The following is a 24,107-nucleotide window of genomic DNA, read 5'->3' on the forward strand; positions in this document are numbered from 1 at the left end:
ACTAAAGATTATCCAAATAAACCCTAAAATGCAGAGCATGCTGTTCAGGCATTCTAATAGGCAGCAGAAAACTGGACTGTCAGTAAATTGTTGAAGCTATGCTCACTGGGATAGCAGGGAGCTGGGATGGAAAAGTCCCCTGCATGATAATGGACGTGCAGCCCTGCCCTGAATGCCTAACTGTAGTGATGTCTGGATCCATGATGCTGATTTTTGTTCTCACAGGCAGGCAGGCAGGGAACATGCAGGAGTGCCATAACACAGGCCGGTCTCGTGGATTGCGGTCGTCTTGGACTGGGAGGGGAACCCACAGAGTTGCTCTCAAGGAGGTGGTAGGCTACCGCCTTCACCCGGAGTAAGCATGAGCGCGGTGGTGGCAGCATACCGTGTAGAGAACAGGTTCTTTTTAACCTGCGTTACTGGAGTGAGGCCTAAAGGCTTATTCACTTTTAGAATTCTGCTGCTATGTACTTAACTCACCTTTGACCTTTATCAGTTTGGTGTTAAGTGCAGCACAGAGGTGGTGTATCTGTGATTTATGTATGTGTGCCTGGAAATGTTAAAACACAGGGATACTGTGCTACTGAGCATTACTTGCCTGGTGAATGTGTGTGCTAGAGATATATGTGCATATGAGTGGTACAGCGGCCGAAGGTTGTAGTGCTGTGCAGTGTGTGCAGGATAAGTGCTGGGTGTATGTATACCTGTGAGTGGTAGCATGTATGAAAGATGCAGTGAGTGCATTGTAAGTGTGTATGCTGGGTATATGTGTGCCTATGTTTGGTACAGTATAAGAAGGATACAGTGGTGAGCAGTTTGTGCATGCTAAATGCTGGATGTATGTGTATGAGTGGCACAGTACATAGGGGATACCGTACTGGGTAGTGTGTGTATGCTGTATATATGAAATGGGTGCCTGTGTCTCGTAAAATACATGGAGGGCCCTGAGTTCCATTTTGGAAGACCCAGGCCTGCATAGTGAAGAATGGAGAGGAGGTAGAGATATCCTCAGACAGATGTGTATTGCTGCATTCCTGTAAGCTGTGCGGGACACACACTGGGGAGGGGGTTGGACAAGTCCTCTCCTGTACACTTCAATCGGTACTATATGATTCAGTAAGACGTCCCAGAGAATGGGCCTGGGCACATCTCAAGACGAAGATGGGGCTGATAATCATAAATAGTGGGGCTGGGGGCACTGTGCTAACCTTTTGAGGCAGAGATCACTGTGGCTGACATACAGGTGTGAACGCTAGTCACTCCCATGGTTTAAGTTGTGGGACTATCAGCTTCAGAGACTCTCCTGCTGTGACAGACTACTTTTCAAGAGGAATCAGGAGCAGAGGAGTAGGCACTTCAAACGAAGCAGGACACCAGCATAAAATTCAAAGACTCAGACCCTTTTGGTGTCTAGAAAAGGACTATTAGAAAGGAGTTTGAGTGCCAAAAAACCTGTCATCTGCCAAGTAGCCAGATGGGCTAGCTGTGTGAGAAGGGGAGGCTCTGCAAGACTTCTGCCAATGACGAGAACTGGGGACCTAGGCCTGACACTCTCCCAGCTGGGGGAGGGACATCACCCAAGGAATTCAAGACCAAATGCCCTGGAGAACCAGTGCCTGTCTGCTTGCCAAGACTAGTGTGCCCTGTGAGGAAAATGACAGCCTTGGAGGAAGCTAGAGTTCCAGTGAGGAGCAGTGTCTGTACCAGGAGTGAAGAAACAGCTGCGGCACCGATCAGGTCCTTGCCTATATGCAAAAATAGAGTCCACGACCCCCATATGCAAGGAGAGGACTGCTATGAAGATTAGCTGTGAGCCATGCTGCGGCGGCGAGCCAGAGCTGATGTGTAGTAATGGAAAATACTGTTGTGCTGTAAAGGTTGAAGCCTTGTGAGGTAGCCTGGCTGGCCCCAGTGTGCCAGGAAGACCCATTGTAAAGAACTTGAACAAGCTGACTGAGCTGGAGCCTATGAGCAGTGAACTGTGGTGACCCTGTATGTCAGAGGGGGTCACCAGGAGAACCAAGGACTGCGACTAATTTTTTATCTCCCGCCGGAGAAGTAAGGACACAGTGGGAGCACAAGTGCACCATCACAAGGGTGAGGGACTCAAGACAGTATTGCCGTAGCCACCCCTATTGGGAGCTGAACGAACACTTACTCGGCAGGAGCAGCTGAGGAGGTAGAGAGTCTGCATCCACTGAGTGCAGCCTCCTGGGTCAAATTTGGCCAATGTACCTAGCTTAGCAGCGCCAGCAGACGGGGCAAACTCGGGAACTCCAAATGCTTCACATCTGCCAGTGTGGGCAAGTTGTGTTTTGGGCATATCTGCCCCATGGTAACTTGCTGCTAGTTGATTGTGATAGCACTGTCGGACAAGCAGGCATCCAGGGCCCTGCACAGGACTGGATTAAGTCCTTCCTTTCTGGTAGAGTGCAAACAGTCCACCTAGGCCCCTTCACTGCAACCCAGGTACCCACCACCTGCGGAGTCCCTCAGGGATCCTCCTTTTCACCTCTGCTCTTTAATCTGTATCTTCGCCCGCTAATTCAGTCACTAAGCAATTGGAACTGCACTGTCCTCAACTATGCAGATGATATGCAGATCAACTTTCCCTTAGACACCCCGGATGCGACATCCAATTTCCAGGCTGTAATGCTGCACATCCAACAATGGATGATGTCTAATCAGCTTAAACTAAATCCGGAAAAAACAGAACTCCTCTTGCCTTGCATTAGCTCTGCCCATTGGGGACCCCAATTCTGGCCAGCTGAACTGGGCATTGCCCCTACTCCATCGAGTTCAGTAAAAAGCCTGGGTGTCACCATTGATAAAGATCTCTCCTTGAAAACTCATGTTGGAGCCATTATCTCTGCTAGTATGTTCCAGCTTCGCAAAATCCGGAAAATTACTCATCTGCTTTCTCACGAGGCCTTGGTGCAAATTGTCATCTCCCTCGTTCTCTCCCGTCTTGACTTTTCCAACGCCCTTTACTGGGGCCTTTCCAGGTCCCTGCTCCACCGTCTCCAGATGGTGCAGAACCAGGCAGCAAGGCTCATATGCAAAGTCCCCAAATGGCAATCTGTTAGACCTCTCCTGGCCAAGCTGCACTGGCTTCCCATTGAGCAAAGGGCCGCCTTCAAAATCGGATGCATAACCTACAAAGCACAGCATACCAACTGCCCGACCTTCCTGAAATCCCTCATCAACCCTCATCGTCCGACCCGCAACCTCCGCTCTGCCCACCTTCATCTTCTTACCTCCCCAGTGTTCAAGTTAAAAAAATTGGGCGGCCGGAGATTAAGCTTCCTGGCACCCAAGCTGTGGAACTCCATCCCCCCACACATTAAAACCTCTGACACCTTGCTAAGCTTCAGAAAAGGCTTAAAGACCTGGCTCTTCTCAAACTCTTACTAGCCCTTTTTCCTGCCCCAATTTCAATCTCAGCGCCAGGAAACCTCCGGTGTCAGTGCGCTTTACAAATGCAGCCTAACATTAACATTAACATTAACACTGCAACACTATTGAATTAAGTTAGAGTTGTAGCGGATTCTTGAGACTCTGACTACTAGTGGGGCACATCCTGGATGTAACCAGTAGTGAATGGGGAGTAAACACAAGTGTGGGGGACAGGGAACGCCAAATAAACACTAGAGCCACAACCACGAGAAGGGACTATGTAAATGTTTGTCAATATCGTATTTTTGCTTTGTGTGGGTGGTGTTAGAAATAAAATACTTCCTATTTTCCAAAAAAGGGAGCGATTGACTGGACAATGATATGGCTGCAGCGGTACACATTGAGTTGTGAGCCTGTGTTCACTTAACTGTATCCACCCCCCCTCAACGGAGCCTTGGATAGGGCCTACCCTGAGAGTCAAGTACAGAAGGGGCATTTGGCCCAGTTGCTAAGATTGCATAGTTAGTCGAACCCTGGTACATCAGCAGTAATAGTCTTAAACCCCCACAGTTGGGCCCAGTAATCCCTGCGTGCCTCATGGCCCTCTGAAAGAGGTTCTGACACTGGGCCATCCTGAATGCTTAAAGGAACAGTGCAAGATTTGGCTGTAGAAGGCTGTGTTACTTACCTGACCACTTTTTATTATTTACAAGAAAAGCATGAGGAAAATTTGAAATTTGTTGCCTCTGAAGAGCCAGCTCATTAAAAAAACTAGAAATAAAGTATGCCATTAAGTAGGGAGACATACAACAGTAAGGTATGACAGGATCCTGTGCATGCACAAAGGCAATATTCATAAGTATCACTATCAAATATAGCAAAAAAAGAGGTCCCCATGCATGGAGCTAGTATTCAATTGTCCTTGTATTAAGCAGAGGTGTCAGTGAGGAGTTTACAGTATTGTACAAAAACACTATGGTAAAGGTCTTAAAGGTTTGAAGCTAAATGTGCCTTTGTACTGTCCAGAGAGGGAACTGAGATCAAAAGGGAGAACATGATCTACCGCTACCAGATTGTGATAGCCCTTCAATGTTACATCACTTATGATTCAGTGACTAACACTATGGAAACGTTTGTCACTGGAGTTTGAGAAAACAGATCATTCACTTTCATGTTTGAAAACCTGCAAAGACTCCAAATAAGTGTATGATGTTTATCAGTAAGTTTTAGCTTGCCTCTACCTCTTTGTATCATTGTTCTGCCATGAGACCACTACTTTGTGGTCTAATGTTTCTGAAACAGTTTGATCTAATGATTTTCTGTCATAATAGTGGACCTCTAAATAAAAGCATTTGGCGCAACAGTTTGGAAGTACAGTGTATCGAACATGAATGCAGACATACTTTATGGAAAGGTCCACTCCATCATTAGCGGACAGTAATACATACATTTAACGGTAGGGTTACTGCTACTGGAGCTGGACTTTTTAGCCAGTAAGGGTACCTGATTCGTTTTTGCATCTCCTTCTCACGCTTCACCAGCTGAAAGACTGACGGTATCCCCATGACGGCTCTTAACCCATTGCGAGTCCAGTTATGAGTCTTGAGGCCCCCCAGGCTAGAGTCTTTTTTGGCTATCATGTTAAAAGTCTTCTTCAGGATGGCAGCATTGGATAAGGCGGGTGTCTCTGTGAAAAAAAGAAGATACTGGCAATAAATACAGCTGTTGTCACCTGAGACAAGCAAAGAGATCAAGAAGATGCTAACACCAACCTTGAACGACCACCTGCTACAATAGGGTGCATGAGAATTTAACCTGATGCATGGTTTGACTCCACTAACACTCAAGTACACACACCTATCACCATTTCACTACACAGAAGTACCTTTAGCCTAAGTGAAGCCTGGAATAAGCCATACTATTTGCAAGCACTGTACCTTACCTGATTTTCTACGCTGCTCCTCTAAGTCAAGAATCACTTTATAAGCCGAGAGAAAACGAAATGGGAACTGTCTGCTCTGAATGACGGCATCCTGTAAAAGATAAAAAGGCTTAGTAGCACTATAGGGGCAAACAAGAATATTTCGATATATTTAAAAAAAAGGAGGAAATTTAAAAAAAGGAGAAATAAAAGCATAATGACTGTATATGAAAAATGTAAAGTTATTAATTGTATTATCTCCAGTTTTTGTAGGGATAGAGCTCTACTGCTTAAACATCATTACCATTTACATATGGTAACTGAGTAATCTCTGCAAGATTCAAAGAAAGAGTACAAGCAAATACATGTCCCAAGCCTAGACGTAGCACAAACACAACAGACTTCTCTTATACTCACAACAAACCTGATCTAAAGTGAACTGAAAGACTTGACCCCCAAACATTCCCAGAACAAATGTTAATCTCGAGTTAGACTCATGATAAAAAAGGAAGGTATCCGATGAGCTACCCACAAGCCTTTCTTATGGTCGCAGGGTCGCGGAACACCAAACTCTGTCTCTGGTTCTTGTACAGACTGGAGGATGATTCACAGGACTGGTTCATAGCCAATCACAGTACGGCGGACCATAGTCTAGTGGATCCACCACCTGCACCACATTGGCTTCATCAGCACCACCATGTGATCGGGGGCTACTGTAGCCTATAAAAAGGCTTCAACACCAGGAGCCGAAGAAGAATGGAAAGCATCACTAGAAAAATGGAAAGCCCACCTCTGGTCTCCTGGGTCTAGAAGATTGCCTTGGGTATCAGCTGAGTTTCATCTCTAGTGCATGGCTGCTTAACTGGCCCACCGGCCTTCTGAAGTTCAAATTTTATTTTTTCTGTAATACAGTTCTCTATTTTTGCACCTGACAATCATTGTCAAAATTAAAACTAACAAAGCCAAAAGGATAACAATCAAAGGTGGGTAATTCCCCAGCATGGTAACCTAAACAACCGAAATCCTGAAGAAGTATTGCTCAGAGCAAATCTGTAGAAATAAAACTATCCTAGCACATAGTCATTAGCTCAACTCATATCTCAAATGCAAGACAAGTGTGTGGTGTATAAAATCAGCCCCTTCCTCCTTGCAGGGTAGCCAGCCAAGGGAACATCCAGTGTAAATTTTACTCAATTTAGCCGGGGTTAGGTATTCCATTTGCACATAGATATATTAAATTAGCTTAAATCGTGCAGAGAGTTGTGAGGGTCATCCACATAAAATGTTAGAATAGCAAGCAGATGTACACTATAAATTAGTGCAATTTTACTCTCACAATTTAAAGGGGACACAGCACTTCAATGGTGAGGCTGAACAGAGGTGAAGTTACCCTGATACAAAGAAGTGCTCTTCTACACCTATAAATAAATTGGCACTCTAGTATTCCTGGAGGCCACCTGGAAGTGCAGAACTAGTAACTTACTTGAAGTCCTGTTTCTGCCTCATAGTTCTCCTCGCTGAAGTGATAAAAATTAGATTAACGTGGTATGAGGACATTTCACCACAGGAAGGACACGGACTCATTCTATTCGCTGGTGTTTGTCTTGCAGTGATTACCCCCCATCTCTCCTAATGCTTCCTTCCACATTTCACTGTGTATCTTTTTTTCGTATTTCTTACAGAAGAATGGATTCTTTACTCTTTATTTTAGGGGTGAACAACGATCCTGATATTAAGACGGAATCCCACGGTCTGCTTGTTTTCCAGTATAGAGTGGCGTCCCCCCCCACCCCAACCCTCGCTTTTGTTTCCTTTACGGGGGTTCCTGCTCCTCTTACAGGGGCACTTCTGCTCACTTCTTCATGCCCTGCTGCTTTCCTCTGCATTCAGTTGCCTGTTACTGCTGATGTGTGTTTGTAGTCATTGCAGTGCTGGAAGTTGAATGTCCAGTGGCAGGGCTCACATAGCAAATGTCTAGCATACTAAATAATTCCCACTGAGTAAGGGGACTCTGGAACACTTTACATCCAAATATATCTTCCAGTAAGTAACCATTTCTTCTCCGTCGTAGGTTTTTCACTGAAAGTAATAAACATTAGTGTCATATCCCTCACACAAAGTCTGCCTATGAAAATGCCTAAGTCATTCTTTCAGCTTTGGAACCAGTTTTCACACATCATTAAGGGGAAGCATGGGCAGGGCCATCAGCCAGGAGGCTAATAGTAGTTAACCTACCGGAGGTCCAAGAAGACAAAGTCTACTTTTCTCAGTCTTTTTTCTAAATATTTATAAAAAATCCGACTCAGCCACGGAAATTGATTTTTAATAAACATTGAATTTGGTGTTTTAATTATTCTGTAGCTTGTCTCACAACGGAGATAGAGTTATGATGTTACTTCAAGCTTTAGCTCTTCTCGTAGGACAGCTATAGACAAACAGTAAAAACAGCTTTTGGAGACTACGCACTGAAGGTATATAACAACAATAATTTCTTACATGCATCATTTTTAAATACTAGGTATCCTACCTTGTGGGCTTAGGGGTGACATATTTAATATTTAAAAGTAGTCAGGTCTGAAGCAAGGTTTTCTTTGCCACTCTAGTGGACAGAATATTAAAAAGACTGCAGTCCAAAGGTAGCATTTAACTTTCTATGCCACTGGTGAATTTCCCTGTACCATATACTATGGTCTTACTATAAAGTTGAATAAGTCAGTTGGGAATTAGCCAATTTTACAATGTTTTAAAGGTCACAGCACATGCAGTAGGTCTGGAAAGCAGTGCCCCAGTGTGCAGAAACCAGTAACATCAGTCAGCAAAAATGGGGTTGACAAAGCAAAAAGAGGCACTTTTTCACTGTTAGAATAAAGCAGCAAGCAATACCCTTCTGTCTTGTGGCTCTCGACCATAAGGGATAAAGCACAACAAGACTTACAGGTGTATGCTTGACTATGTAAGTAATTGAAAGAAAATGGATTCATAAGGATGGCTTGATCTGCACTAAAGGCAGCTCTCATCTCGGAATCTAGTAAATAATGTTGTGCAAATGTGTGAAGATATCTCCAAGTGGAGGCTATACAATTTTCTGATAGCGGGATATTTCTTTACCAAGCCATATTGGATTCATTTCCTCTGCTGAATTGGACTCTGTGTCTTTCTGTTGGGCCAACCAATAACAGTATGAAATACAAAAAACAGTCCAATCTGAAATTGATCATTTTGAGGTTGCTAGACCTCTACATACTATACCAAAAAAATGAAAAGTTTATCAGATTTTCTTATTGTTTTATTTGGTCGAAATACGCAACCCTGTAGCATCCAATACATGGGGCGATACGTAACAAAAAGAAAGGCAAGCTTCATGACTATCTTTTTAGATCGGAAGCATTTATAGGGTTTGACAAGAGGGGCTAATGTGACAGACTAATAGGGCCCCCTTCTAGAACAGATGCTCAAGTCAAGCTTGGTGGATGGCTCAAATATAGGATCTATTAATTGGAAAGCACTAGACTAAGCTTTCAAGGAGGTTATGGTGATCTTTTTGGCCCACTGGCTTTCTTTAAGCCTTTAATGTGGTTCTTAATCACTGGCATTTTGAAAAAGGAAACCTGATCAGGTGCTTTTCTGAATAGTATTAGAGCTACATTGTGAACTTTAACTGAGATGAGCAGCTTAGACTTTGTTATATTTTTAAAGTATGGTAGAATCAGTCTTGGCAGACAATAGGATTAAAGCCTTACTGTTGGCATCCTAAACAAATATTTTCCACTAGAAAGCAGAGGAGGCCCTGGGTAAAGTTATGTTTGCTGCCTTCAAGTACTCCATGCAAGGTTGTGGCAAGTTCAGGTGCCCATATTGCCTGATTTCAGGACTCTTGCTGCAAAAATTAAAGGTCTCAGGTGAAATAAATGACCCCGTAATCTGGTCAACAGGTTTGGTTTGCTTAGCAGACTCATGTGTGGTTTCAGCAACATTTGTAGTAGGTCACTGAAAAATTACTGACTGATGAGACGGAGTCAATCAAGATCATTCTAGCCTAAAAAGCTTTGCAGTTTGAACAGCAGTGCTGGAATCAGTGAATTGAGATGAAAAACATACTGTAATGTCCAATAAGTTCATCAAAATGGGGCTTCCTGGGGAACCCATTTCCCCTGCCTGGAGGGGAGTCTTTTGCATTTGCTGTTTTTATTGGCTACAAATGAGTCTACCAAAGGGAGCCCCCAGTTTAAGAAGTCATCTCTGAGAACTTCATTGCCTATGACTCACTCATGGTTTTGTTTACAAAAATATTCGGAGTAAACCTGCCGGTTGATTTTTTTGCCTGGGAGACATACCATTCCACAAGCCTTCTACTGATATGTAGACAATAGTTTTGTTGGCCCAGCCAATGTAGTAGGCAAGATTTTGGCATAAAGGTCCTTCTTTAATTAGACTAGGTTGCCGGCTTCGAAAAGCAAATCATCCAAGCATGGGTACGGGTACTGCAATATATTTTCACAAGGTTCGTGCTGAGGATTTCAGCCCAAAGAGAAGAGCTGCATTCTGGAAGTATGTTTCTCCTACCACAAAACAGAGAAACGGCTTGTATATCTTCATAAGCTGTATGTAAAAATACGTATCTTGCACACATGTAAAAATAGGTATCTTGAATGTCTACTACACACATACAGTTGCCTTTTCAGATGCAAGTTAAGGTGTGAAAGAGTGCAAGCATGCAGAGTCTTTCTCTCCTAATCCACTTGTTTTCTGGTCACAAGTTTAAGATGTGTCTGAAGTCCTTCTTGGAACCCTTCTGCTGATTAGGAACAATCCTGCACCCTTTGGGGAAGGGGACAAGTTATTTATCGTTCTTCTTCAGAAAAGAAGTCACCTGCTGGTGCAGGTCAACCAGATGGTACACAGGTGAAACAGATGGTGCAGATGTTTTGACAAGAATAGAGCATCCATCTAGAACAATGGTGAGCACCCACTTGTTACCTGTAAATTTTTGTCATTCGTTGAAATGCTGTGAGGCACAAACTGACACAACAGAGTGGTGTCAGGTTATGGGGTAAAATCATGGTCCGAAGGTGGATTGTTCGATTTCCTGACGAGATGGAAGAGGGTGTCTGATTGGATGGTGTGGATTTAGAACCACCTCTCTGGTCATGGGTGACCACCTGATGCTGCGGTTATCGCTAGTGGTACGATCATCAGCAACATTGAAACTTCTGCTGTTGATATCTATCCTCTTTGCTTAGTATTGTCATTTCAAATACTTCTGAGCAACCCCATTTAACCGCTTTCTAGTTTACACAAACCATTTTTATTCCATAAGTTGTCTGGCCCCTAACGAGCGCCTGACTATGCCAGATCTAAAAGTTTCAGTTGTCTGAGCCATGATGAACACCTCAATACACCAATGTGGCAATACACCTACATTGTAAAATCAGCTCTGCAGAGTCAATGACTGCACTTATCACCTGACTGAATATTAGGAAACTCTCCTGCACCACCTATTCAAAGTCTTCTCTTCGCTCCCTGTGAAGCTGTTCTGCAAATATTTGTCCCGGTTACCATAGACAATGGTCAGACCTCTCTAAGAGGGTGCTATGGCACTGGCAGCCTTTAAGCCCAGTTGTAGCTGTCCTGCAACAGGCAGCATCCATTCTTTTGCGTCCTCTATCTGGTAGAGTATATGTATCAAGACCTAATGCATTATTTTTTTCAGACAAACCAAAATATCCCCAAATCAGGCTTCAGATCAGGTTGAAGAAACGTTGGGTCTTGTGGAGGTCAGTATTTCTTTAGAAGCTGTGTGGCAGTTTCAGTCACTGCAGAAGTGACAAATACAGTGCTTATTCCAATAGCCTCTGTAGAGGTCCTGATGCTGGAGTGTCTCCATAATTACATAAACTATGGTATAGGAAACCTCCAACAAAATTCTATGCTTCTAACAAGAACATGCTAGAAGGTGCAGATGTACTCCACTGTCAAGACTCTTGATGGCGAATCAGTGAAAGCAGAATGTGTCAATAGTCTTGGGATCGACTGTGAAACGTCAAATGATGCTCTGATTTTGAATGCCTTCATGTCAAAAAGTACCTCAACGTTGAATGGTAAGACATTGAATAGGTGGGGGATGTCAGGAATTGCAATCTCGAGTGGCTTGAAGGAAAGGATTTCCTGATCACGAACGATGGTGATATTTCAGTGTCAACATTAGGAGGGAGTTTCCTCCAGAAAGCCAGCAAGTTGGTACCATCCCTTCAGTGGATGGAGATCTTTGATGCTGAATGGGCGCAATGGTGTCAGGAGTGGCTAAAATCATGGTGTTTCTTTTCCTCTTCTATGGGTGTACCCCTGATGGAGCTTAGAGTATGTTACTGGGTAAACATTAGTATGCGAGCAACAGGAAGACAAAAACAAAGGAATTTCAGACTTGAGTGTTCAAGCAGGGGCTTTCATCTGGACACACCTTGTCTCGCCTAACTTCCCTGTATCCATTACCTTCTGTACTATAATATTCGCCCAGTTCTATGTGTAGCATTCTGTGTTACTTGAGAGCATATAGGGTGGTAAGGGGCTGGGATGAAGATTTAATAATGGACCACTAGAACAGTGCCTTTCACAAGTCTAATCTGACACACACCTGCTGACTGCAGATGCTTATAATAGGTCCTGTCAGATACAGAGACCTCTGCCCTGATTAAAACAATTGATACAGTCCTCAAGGCGAAGAACATCTGTAATCCTCTTCTAGTAGCGTCTTCTATCAGCAAATAGGAATGCAAGGCTGGCCTTTCTTTCTTCTAGTACAGGTGGAACTTAAATAATATGCTCATCAGATAACATACTAATCCCCTACCACGTCATTATTTCATATCAACTCAAAATAGCAGTCCACTGTTTAGCCCTTAACTTCAAAGTGTGTACTTTGTGGCCTACCCTGGAGAGCTACACCCCGGTACTACATTAGGGAATGAAGAGAAAGCATCCTACATTTGACCACAAAAACGATGTTAAAATAAACAAATAAACCAAATTTTTAAGATTGCGTCAATATAGAAAGTAGCAGCAAACGTACCATCAAAGGAATAGTCTTTCATAAGCAGATTAATTTTCTTCAAGGCAATGTGACATGCAAGCCTTAGGAAGTCATCTTAGCAAGCTCACTTAACATTAGGGTACAGAAAACAGGGGCATTAAGAACTTTCCAAACAATCAGCAGTTTGTGAGATGTTGCTGCCACCAGAAACCTGTGAACTGGCTCTTGGCTTGTTATTCCTTCATAGACAATGCCCAGAAGGAATACCTGTATTTAAACAGAGAACTCTCAATCAGAATTAAAGTGCCTAAGGAGATATACAACCTTATCAATTTCTTGTTGTCTCCTCGCTGGACACCTGGGATGCGAATCTCAACAAATTGTCGGCACCGATGAATGAGAGACACTCTTGAGACGGAATGGTTACTTTATGGGTGCATGATGGCCCACTGGGGGGGCCCTCTGGTCGGTGGCCCTCTATATGCAAAGGCTTCCTGGTCGACTGGGATGGTTACCTGTCCTTGCTGCTTTTTCCCTACACCGAAAGCTAGTAGACACACTAGGGCACTCGCATATAGAGCTCTACTAGTTGATCTACGTTTCACAAGCATTATTAATTATTTTCCACGTTTGGCTTTCGTGCAATGTTTCATCTCTTTTCTCTGTGCACTAGAACTTCAGTAGGCCATTGTACTTGGACACACCATAGTCAAACCCATTAAAGGACAGGGTTGGTTTTGGCCCTTGGGCTATCCCGGTTGGTGCTTTTCTGTTATGCGAGACATTGATTGTGTTTCTGCTTCTTTCTTTACTTTCAGGGGTTGGTCCTCGGATGTACACAGATTCTTTATATTGTACTGAATGTGTAATGCTGATGTCCTAGAATGTTCGTGCCAAACCTGCAATGTTTAAAGATTAAACATTTTTAATTAAGAGCTACTAGGAGAAAAAAAGAATATCAAGGTTGTGTTGTCAAGGAAGACTCCTTCACTGTCCAAAAAACAAGAGCTAGTATTGAGAGAGTCTTCTCAAGACAGGCTCCTATTGTCAAAGCACTCTTATCAGCCTTAATGCACATCAAATCCATAAAGAGTGTTTTTAAAGAGAACCCAGACTGCATGGAGTCTGTCTGGAATTTTTTAATAGCTGGTCAGACAAAATACCAGTAAACAGCCAACCGAAGGTTCCTTGGAGAATTTCCCACAACAGTGTTTATTATGCTATACAATGAGCTCTCCTTGTTTAGGCTTCTAACATCTCCCATCCACGTGGTCATGTAATCAACAAACCAGAGTTGCAGGTCTCACGTCCTCAAATACAGATATTGGGACAGAAGTGGCAACAGCAGATAGCAAGGAACTCACTTCCTGGAAGATTTATGATGAGGGCAGTGAGGATATCAGATAGCACAGGATTCACTTCCTGGAAAACCGATAGTGGAGCGTTGGTTGCAGCAGTATAGTAATATGCTAGCAATATTGATAAGGTAGTTTGTATGATAGTTAATTCAATATTTATCTAGTCTACATTTGCTGCACCATGTTTGGTAAGCTGCTTAAAACTTTATGTCCACTGATGTTAGCTGTACATACCTTGTTTGAGAGTCGGCTAATCACCTTCCTGTGGTGCTTGGCACTGATTCCAGCTTTTATCAGATTCCGAAGGTTCCTGAGCATAGCCATGAAGGGCAGCTTTTTGCTATCTGAGGAAGAGCAAGACATCAGAACCTCAGGGTAAGTACCACAACTGGGGGGCTTCATCAAGGACATCTCTTTCATGACAGGCATTTCATCTTGCTCGATCTGGAAGGAACATTATTAATGTAACACAGCCCACCCTCCTGCTCCACAATCCCACAACAGGCCAGACACATCCTTATCTACATGAAATGGTGGGCAAAGATTCTGATATCCCGGAGCAAGCTTAATCCACTACGCTGGTGTCCAGCCAAGTCAATACATTGAATATACAATTAAAGTTTTGAAGGGAGATATAGTCAAAGTAATGATCAAGACACAATAGATTCAGTTCAAAAACTATATGAGTGGCTATGGGAAGCTTTTGATACCCTAATACCCCTAAGAACAACACAACAGAACAAAAGAAAACAGGCACCCTGGAGAAATACAGAGGTAAGAAAGATAAAACAGTGAATTAGAATGCTACAAAGCACCTGGCTCAAAACAAACCCCAATCAAGACAAACTTCACCTACAAAACGTAACAGATTATACAAATCAACAATCAAAAAAGCTTAGAAAAAATACTATTCAGACAGAATGCAAAATGCCAAATGTGCAAAAAAATAATTCTATAAAATTCTCACAGAATTTTATAAACCTAATTGCCTGGATGGAGCTAATCCCATTACTCAAGAATTCACAGACAAACTGGCAAATCATTACACGACCAAAGCAGAGGCGGTGGACTTCAATTTAAAACCAAGAAAAACCACCAGCACCAACCCTATTCCCACCCAGAAAAACAAGAGCAGGCTACTCCAGCTTCTGCATTCCTTCCAACAAATATCACACAATGAAATTATGGACTTGGTCAAAGAAGCAGGCCTGCCAGCAGTCCTAACCCATGTCCACCACAAACATTCAAGAAAATTCCTATAACTACCTCTGCTGCCACACCAATCGGAAATATCATCAACAATTCATTTCGCAAACTGATAGAAAGAGCAGCATTCATCCAGATGTCACAATTCATTTAAGATATTTTCATACTTTCAGACTTACAAACAGGATTCCGTCCAGGAAGAGGCACAGAATCTGCCCTCGGTGCCCTCTGGGACGACCTTAAGAACACAGTTTGGAAAAGGGTTGCTGCACTACTTGTTTTGGACCTCTCAGCTGCCTTTGACACAGATGGCAAGGATACTCTAATAAAAACACTCTACAAAGCCGAAATAGAGGGAACAGTTCTCGACTGGATCACATCCTACCTTTAAAACAGAGCTAATGTCATCCATAGCCCCCCTTTCTCACCCAAACTGTCCTTCACAAAACTGGGGCCCTCCCCCAAGGCTCTATCATCTCACCCATGCTTTTCAACATCTACATAAAGCCATTAACGGCACTGATCAATCAATTACACCTCACATGCTACAACTATGCAGATGACAAACAAATCCTCCTTAAACTGGAAAGCCCCAAAGACACTGCAAACTCGCAAAAATTCAGTTGCCCAGAGTCAATCAATCAAGTAAGCTTTATTCGGTTGAAACAAAGCAACCATAAAAGCAAAAGTCAAAATACATTAAATACAACAGATAAAAGAAGCAACACCAATAAAAAAGTAATTATATTGAGGCATCAAACATAACTCATTAAATATAAAGGAGAAGCACCCCTCAATTCTCTTAATTTAAACGATGTGCTCCTAGCAGCTTTTCAATTCTAAAAAATGCCTCCACTTCAATTCTCCTAATGTAAACAATAGACTATACAAATACAAATCGTTTATACAATTCATCATGAACAAACCCCAACAGCAATGGTAGACTCGCAACAGCATTACCTATAGTATCGTTTGAGATGGACAATTTATAGTGACAGAATTAAAAACAAATAGGCTTCAGAATGTGCAAAAGAGCAAAATGCATAGACGCCTACTTTAGTAAGGGCCATCCCTAGGCTTAGAGTCGGTGGTTATCATTATCATTACTAACAAACCATTCAGAAATCGGATTAGGAAGTCAGTACACCAGATCTATACCAGAGAATAACGCGAATCGATTGTGAATGGGTATGTTATAGCTACTAGATGCAGGGCCTCTGCTACCCATACAGTAGTTCTTTTCTACATTTGACCATACAGGGGGCAGGTATGTTGTTCTAGGGTAAAAGTCGCGTAGTTCCCAAGTTGCTATTGGGCCGTCACCCATTTGTGGCTGCCAACTTTGCAAATATGGAACGACATGGGTATCCCTAAAATTTACTATAACCAGGTCACCAGGTATGTCTTTCGGTAGAGATCCTAACCACCCACCCTTCTGGCATTTAAGATTTTTCCGTCGATGTTCGGTGGAAGGGGTCTATTTTTGGTTAGCCAGAAAGATACCTTATTTACCAATTCCGGCTGTCCTTCAATTTTGCCATTGGTAAGTTCAGGGACGCCTGAGAGGATGCTCACAAATGGTGCCGCCTCCGGCGGCAGATCTATTTGTTTAGGCTTTCTATGCATGTTGCCATATTTGGAAGATATCCCCTCTGTGGGCGCAGATTCTTTGGACAGCCCTACTCTGGTTACGGCGCTCTGGACTAATGGGGGGTATGATGTTATTCCTGAGTATTTAATGTTAGTGATGTTTTTGGGGCAACTGAGTGAATTTTGGCAGTATTACTTTGTGCAGAGGTGTTGGGGGCGTCAGTAGCGACTAGGGACTCTGCTTGCTTATATCCTACCATTCTTTTTATAGTTATCGAATTTGCCCTGGTTGTTTCCTCTATACTTGTGATCTTTTCCCCCATTACCTTAATTCTATTTGCCAGCGGGGATATTAAGGATTTGACCAGAAGTTCAATCTGGACCAGTAAGTCAGATGATATGGTGAATACAGGGGATTCCAGGATTGAACATGCCTTAGATGTTTTTGGGGTGTTGCTAATAACCGAAAGGGGACTTAAATACAATTTTTGTTTTTTTACTATTCTTCCCCTATGTTTGGCACCTTTGCGCTTTCTAGTAGCAAGGGGGGCCTGAAGGTTCGCTGTCGAGAGGATATGGTCTTTGGCTGATAGTAAAGGAGGGGTATCAAGATGGCTTACGTTTGGTTGGGATGATGTACTAAGCTGGGGACTTGTGTTTCCCGTTACACATATAGGAGCACCGGTTTGCTCGTTTCCCTCTTCAACATTAGTGTATATAGTTTTACAGATCTGATTTAATTCCTCCAGTAATGTAGAATTTTGAGTTTGGTCTGCTGCTACCAGAGGAGATTGGATACTAGATGTGGGTTCTATGGAAAGACTTTGTTCTACTCTCTCTATTTCGCGTTCTATTGCCAATGTTGTCTTAGTTAAATAGTTGTCCAATGTCCCCTTCCGTGGCCCTCCCTGAGAGATGATATTTTTTGGAACCCCTTTACCAGTCAAGGTGCGATTTGCTTATGTGTGTGTAACAATGTGGAGATAACGAGAAAGACACCTGAGCTGGTCGGGCGCGTAACTTATTGACCAAAAGTAGTCCTTTAGGGTGAACCAGAGTGTAGGTAAAGTCAGTCAATATAGCGGGCTAGTTCGGTTTACCTCCTTTTTCCTTAGGAAATCTTACGAAATCAGGCGAGAGTCAAATGGGGTGGCCCTGCCCGGCCTCTGAGGGCCACAGAGGGCCCGGGCTTAGCCCGGCGCAGACCTGCGCGCGATCCCGCGACGCGGGAGCAGTTCTCCCTCTTATGCGCCTCCTGCCGCTGCGACCCTGGTCCACCTCCGCTCAGCGGCTGCTCAGGCGTGGTGGTGCGGCGGCGGGAGGGAGACGAGCAGACGGCAGGACTGGCAAGCAAGGAAACAGGATGCAATGTCCCTCGGGTAATGTACAGCGACCCCCCTTTCTTGCAAATAACCAGAGTAATTGATAAGTGGATGACATGGAACCATCTTAAAATTGAATGCTTCCAAAACGGAAATACTGTCACATGTGGCAATTAGAAAAATTACTATCCACTCACCGCCTGGCCTGTCAATCTGGAAACACTGACTAAAGTATTTAAGGAAGTAAGAAACCTCAAAATTACCATGGACTCCAAGCTACCAATGAATTCCTATGTGACCAAACTAGCATAATCCAGATTCATTACTATTGAAACTCTGCAACACATTTTCCCCCACCTGTCATTTTCACAGAAGGTCAAGGCTACTATTGCTCCACTTCAGTCTAAATTCGATTATGCCAATAGCCTCTACCACGGATCATCTTTAACAACTATGAAAAGACATCAGATTCAGGACTTGGCTGCCAGACTACTCTTAAGTATAAAGCTTCAACATATCTTCCCTGCCTTGAAGTCCCTACTTTGGTTACCGGTTGCCAAAAGATCCACATCCAAGCTGCTTTGTTTTTCCCGCAAAGCGATACATGGAACAGGACCGCTCTCCATCAGGAATAAAATCACCAAATACATTCAACAAAGGAAAATCTGCTATAGATTGGCATCTCGCCTCAAAATCCCACCATGCAAGAAAAAAAAACATAGGTGGCACGTCCTTCTCTGTTCAAGCAACCAAACTATAGAACTCTTTACCCCCAAACATAAGTTCCAAGGATAACAACCTTATTATCTTCAGAAGAACACTCAAGAGTTGGCTCCCCACATAACCACAATACTCAAACATAAATATACAGCATATCTGTGTATATAAGCATTTATTTAACTATATGTGTGTACCTATGAAGGTCAACTTCTTTGTATAAACATGTATAATAATTATATTTATAAGTACATAGATATTTGTTAGTTCTGCTTAACAAATCGACATATGACTTATGGTTATATTATTCTAGGTTTAACATGTATGTATACACATCACTGCATAAATAAGTACATTTTTAACATAACAATGTATCTACAACTAGTTCACTTTTGAATTAAAAAATATATATAAATTGTGAAACAAATAAATTAGCTTAATTTAAAGCAACACGTGAAAGTCTGAGTTTATTAAATACAACTTAAATCTACATTTATTACCTTCCTTATACATATATACCTTCTATGTACTTATGTATCTTTACATTAATTTTTTTACTTCCAATTCAGCATCTCCAATGCACCACCCTATACCTCTCTCAATATGTCCTCTACCTTCACTGTCTGACTCATCCCAAACCTCATTCTACTACTCTCTCCACTGCACTACTCTAGTTCTCACCATATACCTCTCTCAATATATTCTCTACCTCCACTTTCTGACTAATCCCAAACCGTATTCTACTACTATGATCCGAAAAATAACCGTTTCTAAACTCTTCCCTTATATACCCCTCCTGGCAACATCTCCAACCTCTTTTTACTATTCAGATCTCCCAAACAAGCCTTCCAAAACCCTTCCCTCCAACTCTTCCCTCTTCCACCTCCCCTTTGTTCAACCCAAACTTCCTACTACTGCTATGATCTCCCCTCCCAAAAAACACTTCCTAGACCCTTCCCTTTTCTATCCCTCCACTATGCTTTTCAATCCAACTAACAGACTCACATTTACCCCGCTCAAATTATTTTTCATATTTCCCTATACTAATTCACCAATAATCCTGTTTGGGTTCCGGAGTAGCGTGCTACCTGCCGGAAAGAGCTCCAACGCCTCGTCTGGGGTAATAAGCTCTATTTAAATGCAACTACATTTACAAAATCCCAAATATAAATCCATTTAATGATCTCATTTGAATTTATTCCATCCAGTCTCTTTACTTTAAACAATACCAAAATGGTCATTCTTCAGAACCACACAATTCCACAGTTTTTCAAGCAGTAGTAAGAAAACAATATCCAGAAAACATGTATCCAAATTATTTCAAAGTGTTTTCACTCATAGCTACAATTGGTTATTTTCAATACAAAATGTTTAAAATCTTTGTTACAATAGGTTATTTTCAATACACAATGTTTACAGCCAACATGTGTTTCGCAGCGGTACATGCCGCTTCTTCAGGGCTTAAATAACAAAAAAACAGAAAGATCTATCTACATACATGATATAGCATGTCTTCACAATTAAAAATAGAGACAGAATATGCATATTGTGTGGCAAAATAAACAATGCATGGACCGTTGATATCATGGAATTGATATTATTGAAACTTATCTAATGCGTACTACACCAAGTTTTAAATACACACTCACCCAGAATACTCTGTATCATCAAATTTGGAGGCCCACAATGGGTGCTGAATTTGCTCCCACTTGTGCCAACCTTTTCATGGGTTGGTATAAGAGGGAGCATGCATGGAACGAGTCAGCCCATTAGGGAATTAGGTTTATGAAATTCAGTGAGAATTTTATAGAATTATTATTTTGCACATTTAGTATTTTGTCTGAATAGTATTTTTTTCTAAGCTTTTTTTGATAGATGATGTATTAATTGTGTGGGAGGGCTCAAAAGATCAACTCTTATCTAATTATACGTATCTGAACACTAACACAGCAAATGTGAAGTTGTCCTAAGAGTATAGTAAGTCCACTATTACCTTTTTGATTTGGAACTCTATGTCAAGGAAAAAACACTGTGTACACGATCAATCAGAAAAAACACAGCTAATAACAGCATTTTTCATTATAGATAAGGGCATCCAGTGACCCCCCAAACAATATGCCATTTAAGGAACTAATCGGGCATAGGAGTAAATCTTTGAATCTGGATGAATAAAGACCTGAACATGTTAAGACCTTAGAAAGACTGTCAGAAAGAGGTTAACCTCCAAACACCCTGAGACAATGTTAAGAAAATGTAAAGTAATTCGTGAGAGAAGCTACTTAAAAATTCTCACAAGCCAAAACGGGTGGGCAATCCGAAACATATAAGGTTTGTTACAAACAGTTATGCAGAAAATAGTGCAAATTACAACCTGCTGAGAAAGCATTCTGATATTTTGAAAATAGATGAGGATTTGAATACACTCATCAGTCCACATCCCATGATCCCTTTTAGGAAAGCAGAAATACTTAATATTTTGAGCTTTAGCGACTCACATAGATTTGTGCCTACAAAGAGGGTATTTGGATGAAGACAAAACCTGATGGATGCCATTGTCGAGGCAGTGTCTGTTACAAATTGTTCATTGACAAAAGAATGAGAATTCTGACAAGAGTAAAATATTTAGTATTAGAACTTTCATCAATTGTAACACAAGTATTAGTGTATATCTGATCACCTGTCTCTTTGACAAACAAAATGTGGGTTCAATCATCCGACTATTAAAAGAAAGGATTAAAGAACATATTAATGCCATTAAGAACTGTGAAGAAAGGTCCCCTCTAGGGAAACATTTGAAAGAATTTCAAGTTATGAGTGAAATGTCTAGAAACACAGTCGTTGGCATTGGCCACATAAAAGTACACCACAGAGGTAGGACCAGCACACTGAGGTTATGTTGAAAAGACACGTGGTGGATTGACAAACTGCAGACAGTGGATTTTGGTCTTAATACAGAGAGAGAATTTTATACCACACTTTAGACTAGTGAAAGGAAAATGATTTCATTTAACTGTCTTCAATGGTTTGTTTTCTTTTCTTCTCTCTCAGATATTTTTTCTCTATACTGAACATGTATTAGCAGTTTCTTTCAATTGTTGACATTTTAATGGTTCAACCAACGTGGTTTAAGAAACAGGGCTCAGTGTCCATTTTTGAAATGTATGACATATTGTATATATATGTTCTCTTCAGTGAATAGTGGTGTGAGGAAGATTCCGCACTCACCCGGAATATGCAGGTACGCCCATGGTGTCAGCCAAGCTTCAGGGGACTACAACGCCCATGTTCATCTCCCATGTTTCCACAGGAGGATGCCGGTCACCAGTTTGACCCGGAAAGCCAACCCCCATACCCCAGAAGGAAGAAACGCGAGCCAATGAGAAGCGCGCGAGGTCAGGACACGGGGGAGAGAGCAGACGCGGAAAGAAGAGGAGGACGAGGTCATATGACGGAGCGCAAGAGTGAAGACGCGGGACCCGGTGGTGAAGACGTGGGACCCGGTGGTGAAGACGCGGGACCCGACTTGGAGGACTCTGGAAATCCGGAAGACGGATAGGAAAGCTGGTCAGAGGACTGGTGGTGTCCGGAGGAGGCTGGAAGGCGGCCGTAACTCGGAGGAGAGTTGCGGCGGGGCCGGTGAGTGTAACTGGCTCGGGGACACACAGAGGGAGGGGGCGGAAGAAGACATAGCGGGAGGGCAGAGCACAACGGGTCACCAGGTGGAGCATGTGTAATGTATTAAGTCGCTCAAAATACTTTGAGAAAGAACCTACTGGCAAATACACACGGTTCTCCCTTCCCTAGGCACTTAAGCTCACCATCCCCACGTCCTTGTTTCCAGACAGGAAAACTCAGTACCATCCTGCATCTTGATTATCCCTGAAAAGTCACAACGGTGTGGTGAAGGAAATAAAAATCAGTATATTTATAAAAGAACCCCATTCTGACGGTTCCCCTATATTGTTTGTTTCTATCCTTCTATGAGGCTCCGGAAAAACCATCCCGGTGCAGAAGAACCAGAGGGCAAGAAAACAACTTTGCAAGCCTCAAGTTCCTCCGGCTCATCCCAGGAAACGTCAGAAGAAGAAGAAACCCACACTTCTCAACCCTTTCCACTTCCCCTTACTATCAATAAACCCATTTCTAAACCCTTATTGCAGCCTCCACGCCTGTTTATCAAGCCCGCGCTCCCACAAGTGGATATGTCAGATTCACTAACCTGAGATGAATATCATGCTAGTGAAGCAATCTTCTATTCCGGTTTTCTTCATTTGGGCTTGTAAATTCATATTTAGATAATTAATTAGAATTATTATGATAAGTGGGCTGACCAGATCCAGAATGCACCACATGTTGTGTAATTGTATGAGGATATAAACCGTCACCAATGATCAGTGTATTGGCTATTAAATCTTTTTAGTATGTTTTGATCAATACTTAATTTTGGGTTCTCTTCTTATTTTGAACAAATGTTGCATTCAGATGAACCTTGGACACGGAAACGTTTAATTATTAACATAGGATTGTGCTTGATTAAACGAGGATGGGATTAGTTGAAAGGATGGGGACACATAGAAGTGCAATCGATAAATAGGGGTTCGACTCCTGAATGTGAATAATAGTATATATGAATTACCCCATTAAGAAATGAGATGATTGGATCAAAACTGGAATATGAATTTGGTGTTGGATTTTGATTATCGTGATGGTTAGTGGACTGACCAGATACAGAATGCACCAAGTGCATGTAAAAATTGTATGTTCGATTTTTGGAATAAGAAATGATTGCAGGGGCTAACATTTGATTTTTGAACGTTCAGTTTACATTTGGTATTAATTCAGTACAAGGTGAGTGTTTAACAACTGAGTAGGCTAATTTAATCCATTTTGTTTTGTGGAAACAGCTAAAAACATTTGAAACAGGTCACACCAGGAATTGATTGGTCGGTTTGATGTGCAAGTAGGATCAGTAGTTAAAGAGAGAAGTGTGGCATGCGAAAAGGCTACAGGAAGCGCTAAGGCGGTAGGTCATGGTATGTACTAACACCAGAGCGAGACAGTTATTTGCCTTGCAATAACAGCCTAGCCAGAATGTATCTTATCGGCTAGCGGTTTTGTTTAATTATATACTGTAGAACAACTTACATTTTGAGTACAGGAGGGAGATATAACAGTTTAAGTATGTCTTTTCGAATTCTTTTAACCAAATATTGGGTTTGGTTAGGAGGGATGAGTTTACCTTTTGGCAGAATTTAGGAATTTGTGTGACAATGTTTGCAACATGATTGAAGGCTGATAAGGGAGCATTAAGTGTGTTGTGACCATTATGGGGTTATGTATTAATAGTGGAAGTGGTTAACTAATTGCAACAAGGGCTGAAACGGGCTGTTAGATTCAATCAATCAATAAGCATTTTTACAGCGCAGCACTATCACCCTTAGTGGTATCTGGGTGCTGAGGGTGCCATTCCTCTGTCGAAAAGCCAAGTCTTAAGTTTCTTTCTGAAGTCTGCCAAGGAGGGTGCTGTTCGGAGGTGGAGTAGCTGGTTATTCCAGGTCTTGGCGGCGATG

At 42.2% G+C, this 24,107-nt stretch overlaps 1 protein-coding gene across 7 annotated transcripts in view; it reads right to left on the minus strand.

Moving 5' to 3' along the window:
• Positions 1 to 24,107, minus strand: part of TEP1 (telomerase associated protein 1) — a 1,080,103-nt gene that overhangs the window by 872,916 nt on the left and 183,080 nt on the right. For all 7 annotated transcript variants that reach the window (XM_086931874.1, XM_086931872.1, XM_086931869.1 and 4 more), the window contains 3 exons: positions 13,937 to 14,046; positions 5,339 to 5,429; positions 4,900 to 5,083 (listed from right to left, as the gene is read on the minus strand). In XM_086931874.1, coding sequence (XP_086788000.1) covers positions 4,900 to 5,083; positions 5,339 to 5,429; positions 13,937 to 14,046 — 385 coding nt within the window. The remainder of the gene's footprint in view (positions 1 to 4,899; positions 5,084 to 5,338; positions 5,430 to 13,936; positions 14,047 to 24,107) is intronic.

This window comes from Lissotriton vulgaris, chromosome 7 (assembly GCF_964263255.1).
Source record: "Lissotriton vulgaris chromosome 7, aLisVul1.2, whole genome shotgun sequence".
In the NCBI taxonomy this organism is placed as follows: Eukaryota; Metazoa; Chordata; class Amphibia; order Caudata; family Salamandridae; genus Lissotriton; species Lissotriton vulgaris.